Source organism: Eublepharis macularius, chromosome 1 (assembly GCF_028583425.1).
Source record: "Eublepharis macularius isolate TG4126 chromosome 1, MPM_Emac_v1.0, whole genome shotgun sequence".
Classification (NCBI taxonomy): Eukaryota; Metazoa; Chordata; class Lepidosauria; order Squamata; family Eublepharidae; genus Eublepharis; species Eublepharis macularius.
The window spans coordinates 173109305-173121948 of record NC_072790.1 but is presented as its reverse complement, the minus strand read 5'-3'; the positions used below and the strand labels follow the sequence as shown (position 1 = coordinate 173121948).

Here is a 12644-nt window from a genome sequence, read left to right as displayed (position 1 = left end):
GATGCCTTTTTATTTCTCTGGGCCAGGGCGGATATGCTTTTCAGAGACTGTGATCAGCACATACAATCACATATTCTCTCCGTACCTCCCACTTTATTCATGTTGAAACATTATGTTGGCCCTAATGCTAGCAATAATTAAGACTAATTAGGATTTCCACTTACTCAGAATTTATAACCAGAGGTTAAAGGTGATTTCAAACCAAAGTTAAACAGGATTCCTAGTTAGTCTTAACCATAGTTAATGTCAGTCATGTCATAATGCTTAACCATAGTTAAAGCAGGAGGGGTGAATGTGCTCTTTTGAAGGAGGCATGCAGTCCCGAGCCCAAGTTATAAACTCTCAATCTATACTGGTCTTAAAAGCTTTAATACCCACTATTATTGATAGAAATATTCTTTTTAGTAGAAAATTGAGCACATGAGAGAACTTTGTATTATGCTTCCTGCTGATGAGGTAAGAATTGTAGGGGATGAAAAAATCTTACTCATTTGATATATGAAAAAAAACCCAGTGGAATTTTGTTTCAGCAGTTGGGAGCAGATACATTGAGGAGAAGGTACATGCTTGGGTCAAGCCTCTAAGACAACCTGGCAATTCAGTTCTTTTCTGCAGCAGGAAATGAAAGGCCTTTAGTAATCTTACCATCATATTCCACAGAAGAGAAAAAGAAATTTTATTTACATTTTGAAATATCAGTTCTATCGCTTCATTACTTATTGAGGCAAAGCCAAAAGGAAAAGTTTAATGTTCTTCCAAGTTCAAATCTTTGTATATTCTTTTACTCTCATTGCCTAATCTAGTCAAATTGCCACTGAGTTAAGCTTCATTGGTTTATTTTATGTCTGGTAAAAATGTGAGAATTGTGTTTCAAGAAGGCAAATGTTTGTCTAATTTATGACAAGTACCTGACAGAACGCAAGCGTAGATAACACATAATTTTTAGTAATGGACAATTTCATTTGCAAAATAAATTTCTGTTTTACTCTATTGATAAAATCTCTTTTTACTAAGAAACCTGGTTTTTGTAAATTTACAGAAATATTTTAATTATCCTTGAGTGACCTGATTTTGTCTAAAACTGTATCAAAGTTGAAGCCTCATCGCTAAGAGTTATACATTGTTATCTCTGACCAATCCTGGGTATCTTCCTCATAGGGATGGGATTTTGTTGTTTGCCTGTTGCTAGTGTGGCTGCAGATAAAGCACAGCAGCAATGGGGTTTCCATATGGCAGATTTCCCTCCAATTTCTCTGCCCCAGTCCCCCAACAGAGGCCTACCCTGGGCCACCAGGACATTTGTTGTGCTGTTTGTCAACACTATTGTTATCTCAGTATACAAGTTAACTATGAGTGTAGCAGGTTCTCTGAATCTCCAGCTTTCATTTAAAAAAAATAAGTCTCTAGCCCCTTTGGTTACAAAGATATTCCTTTTTCCTTATATATCTACAAGGGAAGGGACTAGAGACTTACTTTTATTAAAAATAAAAGCTGATCATTCAGAGATCCTGCTATGTTTGTTACAATGGTATATTGATATAATAATATTCTAGTGCAGGTTTTTTTTTTAAAGCTCCTGCTTGCAGGAGGAGAAAATGGCTGCCGTGGGGGCAGGGGCAGGGAAAATGGCTGCCATGTAGGCCAGAAAATTTGAATTTTCCTGCCCACACAACAGCCATCTAGGCTTTACTATGATCTTTCCCAAACTTCAGAGCAAAGTTTCCCAAACTTCAGACCAAAAATGTTGAACTCAGAGTAGATAATCCACATGGAAGTCATGTTAGTCTAGAATATACCAGTATATCAACAAGGTCTCATCTGTGGACACTTAAATACAGAAACTTAAACCACGAACAGAAAGATCTTTCTACAATCCTGAAAAATGCCCTAGGTTTTTATTATTTTATTATTATTGTTTATTTATAGTCCACTTTTCTCACTGAGACCCAAGGCAGATTACATACTACAAGTGAATACAATATGATCAATAGCAAGAACATTCACAGAACAAAAATATAATATGAGCAACAGTTATGGCATTCAGTGAATACAGATACCATAGAGTATGGTAGTCACAAATTTAAAAACTAGCAGGAAACTAGCAGGGAAAAAAAGCAAATTTAAAAAATAGCAGAAAGCAGAACACATAGATGAAACCTTCTGAATTAAAGCATAAGTAATTAACATGGCATCTTATGCAATGTTGAACTAACCCATCAGAGCGTATTTACATCCGCAGACAGCATCAGATAGCCAACCTATTCTATAGTCCTTGTCCAGGAACTGCATGAGTTAAAGCATTGTATTGATAAGCTACTAGAATCATATCCCTACTGTGTTCTTTGCCAGGAATGGTGTTTCTCTACAAGCACGTAACATATATAGGATTCTAAAACAGCCTAATCCCCAGAGTCCCCACCCCTTCAGGAAACAGTTAGCTAAATTCAGGAGATGATCAGCAGGGCAAAGCAAATATGATGTGTTGGAAACTTCAAGGCCATGAGGCACCTCAGGCTTCCCAGGCTAAAGAGAAAACACACAGATAACCGCAGAATACCCCCCTCCCTTGCAGACTTTCACATTCCAGCCAGAGAACAGCTTCAGCCACTATCATCATAGTCAAACAGTACACAGGACCTTACAGAGTATGGCAGGTGACATCCTGACAGTCCCTTACCAAGGTAGCTCTTTGAGTTATTTCTTATGAGAATGCCCTATAATCTGAGTAGAAAGCCCTCTTGAATAATTCAGTTTTGCATAGTTTGTGGAAAGCCAGGAGCCAGGCCTTTAAAGAAAGCCATGTTCCAGTTATTTTAAAAGGCAAGCTTGAAATATAATTTGAATTTAAAATATGTCCAAAGAATGAGATATGGTAAAGAGGCAAGCAACCTGTATTACCAATGTGTCTTGAGTTCTTAGACAACTAATTATAGCTGATCTTTTAATTTTTTTTAACTCAGGACAGCAGTAAAGTATATACAACACACGTTTCCTACTTAGAAATTTATAATGAGTGTGGTTATGATCTACTGGACCCAAAGCACGAAGCCTCCAAACTAGAAGATTTACCGTGAGTAAATAGATTTTGAAAATCAGTAAAACTTCCTTTTCTTCCTCTTAAAAAATGAAAATAAAATCGTATGGATATTTAGATAACTTATTGCATTAGCCTCTCTCATTGGATTTAAACTGTGCTCTGTATGAGAAATTAATAGTCCCCATTTCTAGACAAATATGACAGTATAGTATTATCTTGCATCAAAAAGATCAAATACATCAAATGAGATATCTCTGAGAATAACAGGGACTGTTGAAAGTAAGTATGGTTGCCAGGTCCCCTGGGGCTCAAACCAGGGGACAGGGGGTAGCTGGGTTGGGGGAGGCTTGCCAGGAGAACCTCCCTCCCCCCGCCATGGGCCAGCTGAAGTTTAAAGGGCTCTTTCCCTGCTGCTCGCAAGCGGCATGGAAAGGGCCCTTTCCACGATTCAGCTGGCCCATGGAGGGGAATAAGAAGAAAGGCAGAAACAAGAGGTAAGCACAAAAATGAGAAGAGGGATCCTGTTCTTGGAGCACTGTGCTCTGTTCCATACCTCCCCAAATGCTTTCAAGGAGCGATTTCTACAGGTGCAAGGAACTATGAGAACACCCAAGAAAATTCTGAAACATTAAAAAAACAAGCTATGCAGTCCCCAACTTGTCTGACCAAACTCTGGGAAGTCTCCTAACCTCAACAGCCTATAGTTTTACAAAAGTTTATTTATTAATCTGCATTTAACACCTAGGCTTGTGGAAGAAACTTTTCCTTCTGATAAACAAGAAAAGTTTAGAAAACAAAGGCTAAAGAGGGGGACAGAAGACAACAGAGAATATAATAGAAAGCCTTTGCAAAAAGATTGTTTCTTTGCCTCCCCCCCGAGTCCCCCAATCTTGGGGTGTCATATGGTGTGACGCTTCCCTGTATTTCCAACAAAATTTAGCTAAATTTTAATTTCTTCATTGTGTAACTTTCAATTCAAAGAACATTTTAACCAGTGCCTCCAAGATCATGCTGTTATCAATATGTTCATTTTACTTGGAATAAAGCCTGGAATAAAGCTTGGAATAAAGTTTGTAGCCAAAATACTGAAAATGTTTCATTCAGTCTCTTCCTTTGCCTTTATCGTGCAGAAGGGTGACAATAATGGAAGACCCCGATCAGAACATTCATCTGAAACATCTCTCTTTGCAGCAAGCAACCAATGAGGAGGAAGCATTGAACCTTCTTTTCTTAGGAGACACCAACAGGATGATTGCAGAGGTGAGAATTTTGGATCAAACAAGTCTAACTTTATTCAGAATCAAATTCTTCAAGCATTTCAATAAAACTGGCTTAGTTACTATAAGTTAAGAGATTTCAATGTTTCAGTAGCTTTTGAATATGTTTATACACATGATAAATTGTTTCATAATCGTAAAAAGGATGTTTTGCCCGTGTACTTTATATTATTTGGTCTCTATGTGTGTATAAATGCTGAACCAAGGATTCTGTGCAGATGTATTGGAACACTTTTCAGTATCCTGAATAAATGATTGAGGGCTTAAACTAAATACGATGCCCCAAATAAATAAATAAACATAATAAATAAATAAATCAAATAAATATAAATAAGCATGCAGTTTTGCAGACCACCAGATGTTAAATCTAGCAAGACTAACCATCTTTTTCAAATATTTTGCAGTCTATTTGAAATGTGTTAAATAGGCACCGTTGAGAGTTACTGATGTGTCCAAGAGCCAAACCACACAAGATGAATTACACAAGGCTATGTGAGTGTCTAGGATCATGTCTGTTCATCTTCGTTCTTCTGTGCCTCCACACATGGGACTGCGCAGGCGGCACAGAAGAACTCGATGAACATAAGTTACAGGTATGTTAACCCTGTTTTCCTACCTGCCCGTGCCCATTTTACCCTGGGTGAACACGTGTCCTGTAGCTCTTGTCTGTGCATGTGTCAGGTAACTGGTGTAGTCGCGGTTGCAAGTGTCCATGGTCATAATCAGCAAGTCGTCATTGCAGTGTCGATTTTGGTCAGCTTCCCCTTCCCTGTCCCCTCTTTTTGCCCTTAGATCCAGTTTACACCCAAACTGTTTTGCTTTTAATATGACATGTTTTAAATTCTCCTGTTTTCTAGTTGACGCCGCCAAGTCCCTGCACCTCCTTCCTGTACCCTCCTCTCCCCTTAACTTCCTCCTCCTCCTTTCCATGCAGCGTTTTTGGTCAGGGTAAGGAGGAGGTGGGAAGAAAAATAACGGCAACACAATTAAGCATCTGAGCAAAAGTTCAGAAACATGCCTGATACATGAACGTGAAAAGGACAGTGTGTGTGGGGGGCACTCATTCTTCAGTTCGGCTTGGCAATACAGAGCAAATTGGGTAAAATTTGGCCATGATTTCCAATGGGAAATGCGATTCGGGGCTTTCTGGGGTTCTGGGGAGCATTTTAGGACCGAATTTTACCAAATTTGCAGGGGACCTACTCCTCATTGTCCTCTAAAGACTCCCCAAATTTCAGGGAGATTGGACCCCAGGAAAGGCATGTTCGATGGTTTCCCCCAGTTGAGTTTCTCTCTACAATAGGAAAAAATGGGGTGTCTGAGGGCATCTTCTTTGGAGGGGCTATAAAATAGCTCCCCAAGGTCCAATCTCCCTGAAACTTGGCGGTGTCTTTAGAGGAGAGTTAGTAGCAGGTCCCCTGAAAATTTTGTAGATTTATTTTGCAAAATGCCACCCCCATCCCCCTGGATAGCCCCCATAGTTTTCCCCATAGGTAATAATGGAGATCGGAGGTAGGTGGGGACAAACAGGCAGGAAAGAGTTGATTCTGTCTGACTGCAAGAAACACTGCTGCAGCTCCCAAAGTGGGGATTGCCCACCCACCCCTTTGCATAGATGCCCCTCTTCCTGGCAGGCCGAGGTGCAAGATCTCAGCAGAGGAGTGGAACCCCTGTTTTTTAGCCCCCCCCCATGGAAACTCAGTGGTTTTTGCCCCCCGATACATCCAATTGAGTAAACAAGTCTCCCTCTCAGAAAAGCTGCAGAGAAAGGTTTGAACATGTATGAAGAGAAGGTGCATCATGGGATACCATCTCTCGTCTGGGAGGAGTGGAAAAGAAACACATGCCAGTCCGAGCACGTGATCGAGTGTAGATTGAGTGCAGTGTGGCCATGGTGTGTGAATTGTAAGTGCATTCACGTGTCGTACACATGTAATTCATCTTGTGTAGTTTGGCTCCAAGAAACACTCCCCTAGCTTCTGTCTGTCAAACCAGTTAGCTGAGAACTGTCAGAGGCTTTAGTCAAGATTCCTTGTCCCTCCTTGGGGATACACCCCATTGTGAATGAAATGAGCTTTATGTGCTTGTGTGTGGGAAAATAGGCAATAGCTTTGCCAGCAAATTGCAGTTTAACTGAATTCTTGTGCTGCATCCTGGGTGTTCAAGGTTTTGTAAACCCTTTAAGGACTTTGATCTTCCCAAGTAGTTCTATTCCATGTCACTTATTATTATCTAGTATATGACAAATATTAGGGCTGTGACAGCTCTGCACTTGCTTCACAGCCACAGTCTGTTTAGAACCATCTCTGTTGCCCCTGCTACTTGTCTGGGCTTGGTAGAGGAAGATCCATGTTAGAAGGACTGAAATGCTCTTAAGGTTCAAGAATACCGAGACCTGAGACCTCTAACTAGGGCCAAATTTAGAATTAGCCCAGGAGAACTTCAATGGAAACTCAAGCAGTTAATCAAGTTTTTCTAAATTAATTCAAGCTTGAGCTACATGGAGAATTCACCTGTCACTGTGAGGTGAATGGAGCATTTGATCATGATAATAATTTATTCTTATATTTAAAATGTAATTTTGCTTTTCCAGCAAACATGCATGGATTGTATTTTGAGTGTTGTGCATCTTGTGTAAGTAAAAATACATAAAAAGAGCAAAGAAGTTATTGTAAATCATGGTATTAACACTTTTTTCTGACATGCTGGTTTTCCCTGGCAGCATCTGCAGTAATAGTTAAAATCATTATTTTTTTCTTCCCTCAGTTACATTTCTTTGTTGGAGATATTACAGGAAGAAAGACTATATTAGTGCAAGTCATGCTTAAAATGGAAATCAATATTTTAATTTGTGCCCTAGTTAAAGATTTGTCCCAGGTGCAGGAACTCCAGTATATACAGGCAGCTTTGTGTCTTTCAAGTTTCCCCCTTGCATTTCACAGTGAAGGAAGCCAACACACATTTGTATTCTGTTGTGAGAATTCACAACCTCTACTGAAATAAGTAGGGCATTCACAAGACATTCGTGGATGCAGATAGGTATACATACTTCAGTGAATGAAATGCTAAGTATTCCAAAAAAAGGGTTTATTTGGAGATGAAACTAGACACGGTGTGATAAGAAGATAAGAATGTGGGGATGTGTAGGGGGATTTCAAGAGGAAAAATAGCGAGAATTCCAAGCACCTCTTGTTTACTCCTTACTTCCCCAGATTGCTTTGAGATAAACTGGCTAAGAGAAAGTAGTGGGGTGTGTGTGGGGAGAGGTGGTTTGACACTTTGAACTTATCTGCCTTCTGCTCCCACTGTTCAGTTTGAAGACCTAGGTCTGCTGCTTTGGTGCCTAGTTTCATCCTGTATGATACTGTAAATCTAAAGTTGCACAGCATATACATATGTAGTACTATCATTCTGAGTTCTTTAAAAGTTCCTTTAAAGTGTTTGTTTAAATTTACCCATGTGATTACACATTCAGCCCATGGATGGACATTAACTGGGTTGCCAAATTCATAGTAGTTGGTGATTTGAGTGCACAATTGGATGCTTCACATAATCCACTTCTGTATGAGTGTCACCAGCTGATTATAGCACATATACCTATACAATGGGGGGAGAAAAATGAGGTGTGAAACCAGGAAGTAAAGGGGCAGGGAAACATGGTTTACCTTGAGTATTATTTCTGTGTTATGAATATATGTCATCACAATGTGATGCATGTTCAAAAAGGATAAGCAAAGAGTATTTAAATCAGTAATGGTCATCTGACATCTTCCTTTTCAACAATTAAAGTCTGATCTAGAACATCCTTTGCCAAATTTTCAGACTCAGCACAAAAAGATTTCTGATTTCTGGCACCTGGAAAGCAAGAATTTTTGGCACGATTGAAGGTCTTATTTTGGCTTGTGTAAAATGTCACTGTCTGGCTTTTTAAGAGCATGTTAATATGAACCTTGAATATCTGATTATTTTATCACGCAGAAAAGTGACAAAAATTAAAACAGCTTAATTTTAAGCTATTTACAATTTATTTCTAATGAAGTAGTGTACTACCAGAAGGACTTAGTAATCACTTTTTAAAATGAGGTTACCAACTTCACATTAATACAGACAAATTCAGAAGTTGCTATGGGAACTGGAAAACATCTGCAAAATATAGTCTTGGTGTACATAGTCAAGTTCTTATGGCTTATTCTCATGTCCTTTCATGAGAGCCAAGACTTTCAGGAAAAATTATTACAAAACTTGCGTGCTTTTACATTCAGTGCACTAGAAGCAAACTCAAAGCCTCAGTCAGTGTTAGTGCTTTTCATGACGTTAGTAACAACAATTGCATGTTCTGAGGTGGGGGACATACGTAAGTGTAGAAAAATATAAAACCCTTCTGATCTGGTGTCTAATTTTTTGGGGGAGAAACTTACGTTTTCTAAACATGTAAAGGCTTATTTAGCTTTTACCTGAATCATGACATATGGAAAACCGTTCAGAACTGTAACTTTTTAATTAAAGTATATTTGTCCTAAATACAGGTAATTACTTTTCATCAGGAAACTTATATGGCATCATCATGGTAGCATAATTCGTCTCAGACATGATCCAAAGAAGTGTTATGTGATTATGTAATAGGTACATGTGATGTAGAACTATGTGTAGCTGGAGTTTTATGTGATCTTTGCACTGCAACATTTCCTACCCATTTTTAAAGTAGTTGGTATCTTTGTAAGAAAGAGTGTATGTTTAGGTTACTGCCATGGATTATTTTTAGTTGTGAATTTTGAAGCATCTGCCAGATACCAACTGGCATTGTTATTCCCAGTCAACTAGGAAGTTATAATCAGCATGTAGTATGTATATATGCAAAATCGAAAAGAGTTCAGTAGCACCTTTAAGACAAACCAACTTTACTGTAGCATAAGCTTTCGAGAATCACAGTTCTCTGTGATTCTCGAAAGCTTATGCTACAGTAAAGTTGGTTAGTCTTAAAGGTGCTACTGGACTCTTTTCGATTTTGCCACAACAGACTAACATGGCTAACTCTTCTGGATTTATGTATATATAGTTTTTAAGCTGGAGTAAGAGAGGGCTGTGATTGTATCTGCATCGACTTCATTTTGTCATTCTGCACTTGAACGTTCTTATTTTGGGCTGATCTATAAATTAATTAAAAACGTGCAGGGAATGTACAGCTTCTGGGTATTCATGGTGATTGCATAACTTAATGCTCCCTTGTGTAAATAATACCTGATTTGGACAGAGCTTATGAGGAGAAAGTGCTCTGCTTCAGGTTGTACTTTGATGTGCTTGTTTTCTATTCACAGGAAGATTTTGACATAGGGACTTTTCATATATGCAGTTCTCTACTAATATTCTGAAGTGATTCAATCTCACAGAGATTATATCATCCTGATTCTCTGAAGGTGTAAATTGGGCCTGGCATGTAGGTGTAATTTTTTTTAGCTCTGTTTTATATCATCTCTTCCCCCCCCCCTCCAAAGTGCTAAGAAACACATCTCAGTTCCATATAGGGATGCCAAAATGAAGGGATTATTAAAGACTGTAAAAATAAACTAAAAGAATTTTTTGAATTTAATCGAAATAAAGGCACAGGCATGAGAATGGTCTGGGATTCTAGTAAAGCATTTATTAGAGGTTGTCTAATCCAAAATAATGCTCAACTGAAGAAAAAGAATCAAGAGAAAAGGGATGCATGAAGTTATTTTTGAGAGAATTCAAGGTAGTTCACACAGAAATCAAGATAATGAAGCCATCCATGGTTGTAAAAGATTATTAGGAAAAGACTTCTGTTAATTTTGCTGGTATATGTAGTTGTTTGAAGAATTTTAGTGTATCTTCTTGCTATTACTTTACAACTTGGCAATTTCTTGGAAAAGGAAATGTCCAATGGTGGATTTCAATCTCTTTATTTCACTCAGCCAACATAAATGAAATAGATCTAAACTTTAGTGTGGTTATTGTTTAGAGTGCTTGTGAAATTATGTAGGTCTTTTGAGCTGTAAAAAGTCTTTCTGAACCAAGTAGTTCTTTGCAGGATTTTATCATTTCTCAAAAAAAAAGAAAAGAAAGGCTAACATGCACAAGGTTGAGAAATCTCAAATCTTGTCTTGTTGGGAAGTTAGATCAAAGAGGGCACACAATTCAGTCTCCAACTCAGTATTAATTTTTCCCATACGCTAACATAGCCTCCTTTAATGATGAAGGAAATATTTTATTACTCTGGTTTTCTGTTCCTTCACTTTGGGAGAAAGTGCATAAACAATATTTGCTCTGTTACTTCTGTTTTTGGAGTGCCTATGAGAGACATTGCAAAGAATTTTGGCAGCATTCACATTTGTTTCAATGGAAAAAGATTTTTAAACTCTTGAAGATGACATGGAGAATTATTTCTGACCTTGCTTTGGGCCTACTTATGTTTCAGCCACTTTTATTATTTTTGAGTTAAATCTTGCCCACTTTAGAAAATCATTGCTGTATTTGAAGCGGCCATACTGTAGATTAAATATGGACTGTTTTTGGTTCTTGGAAATAACCTAGTCCTTTTTTTTAAAAAAGTTTGTAATTCATCTCCTAGTAGCATTTCAAATCCGCCTCCAGCTCCCCCAAATTCCTCTGTATTCCTTTATTATTTATTAAAAAATAAATATAGTTTTGCCAACTCCCTTCATATATTAAATTTAAGAAAATTCTAAAATGAACAACAACCCCCTTTGGTTTAAAGGAAGAATGCAGATGTACAATTCACTTACGCTCCTCAAAACCATGGACATTTTAAGTTAAGGCCATCTTAAAACTTGTCAAGTGAGTTTCATGGATGTGTACACTGATATTTCAAGATTATTTTTAGCTGAGGCTCCATAAACCTATGCTTTTCCTTTTCCAAATTAACATTGTTCTTTCATTGATCGTTTCAAATGGGCATTCCAATGGTTTGTGTCAAAATGGAACATAACAATCTCATGTTCACAGTTGTGAACAACTCCTAGTCTGCAGGAAAATAACTGGGCTAAAAGATCAAAGAGAAATGCATAGAACCTAATAGGAGCATGAAAACAGTGGATTATATGGCATCACTTATATTACATAAAAATTAAGATGACCATCTTACCTTACATTTTCCATGTTTATGAGCAAAATTGTATTAGGTCATAGGAGTAAACTCTTCTCTTAAACTGAAAGGGTTTTTTTGTATTTAGAATGTCTTTGATTTTTAAGGAACTGCTGAATTGTATATACCTTTTAATCTATAGAAATCCACAGACAGATCCCCTTCCCTATTATAGAGGATTATTTCACATTTACTTAAAAAGTTAAGGATGTGGCACTGCTGATATAAATATGGTTGTTCAGTTCTCTTGGCCCATGTTTCTCCAGATACTTTTAATAAAGTGCATAGTCAGACATTGCGTTCTTCCAGATTTTATACTGGTAATCCGTATTGCTGTGTGTGGTGATTTTTCATTAAACTACTTCTGCAACTTCACTTCTGAAGAAGTGAGCTGTGGCTCACGGAAGCTCATACCCTACCACAAATTTTGTTAGTCTTATAGGTGCTACTGGACTCTTGCTCTTTTCTGCTGCTAAAGACAGACTAATATGGCTACCCATCTTGATCTACAGTGACAAATGTGTAGCTGCCTAAATTTATTGTCTGTTATCACAAACATGTTTGGTCTGTTATCTATCTTAGCTTTAATTTTAGGAAAGCCACACATTTTCACAATACCAGAATACTGGAAATATAAGGGAGTAATCTGAAACAGCTGCAGCGATTTTCTAACCAGAAACCCCATATGAAGTTGAATATTGTTCAAAGCTATAAGCATTGTTATATACCCAAAATTAAAATGCTACTAGTAAACAATGAGAGTTGACTTAGAATGAACTATATTGAGTGTTTCCAGATAGTATGAAATGGCTTTTGTGATAGAGGTGAAACTATTTTGCCATGTAATGGTTTAAGGCTATACAGAGACCACTGATCTGTTCTTCTGAATTTTTTTTTACAATGGTGTCATATGGGCATATAATGCAGCCAAAATAAGTGCTATGTTTCTTATAGGAGCAATTTGAATAAAGCAATTCGCCTTTTGTGCTCTTCTTGTGAGATCAAGGATTTGAGCATTATAGTGTATGATGTCATGGCAACCTGATGTCAAAGATGTTTTCTAGTCATTCTGATCCATATATTTATTTTACATACAGTATCACACCAGTAACTATCTGTTTCGAGACTGACTCATTCTGACTCTTCCTTTTTAATAATACGTATATGTGGGTTGTTTCTAACAAGACTGAGCAAAAATTAGTAAAATTCT

At 37.7% G+C, this 12644-nt stretch overlaps 1 protein-coding gene across 1 annotated transcript in view; it reads left to right on the top strand.

Annotated features, from left to right (window-relative positions):
* Positions 1–12644, top strand: part of KIF6 (kinesin family member 6) — a 439256-nt gene that overhangs the window by 32864 nt on the left and 393748 nt on the right. The window contains exons 5-6 of the mRNA XM_054999529.1: positions 2961–3070; positions 4168–4297. Of these exons, the coding sequence (XP_054855504.1) occupies positions 2961–3070; positions 4168–4297 (240 nt within the window). The remainder of the gene's footprint in view (positions 1–2960; positions 3071–4167; positions 4298–12644) is intronic.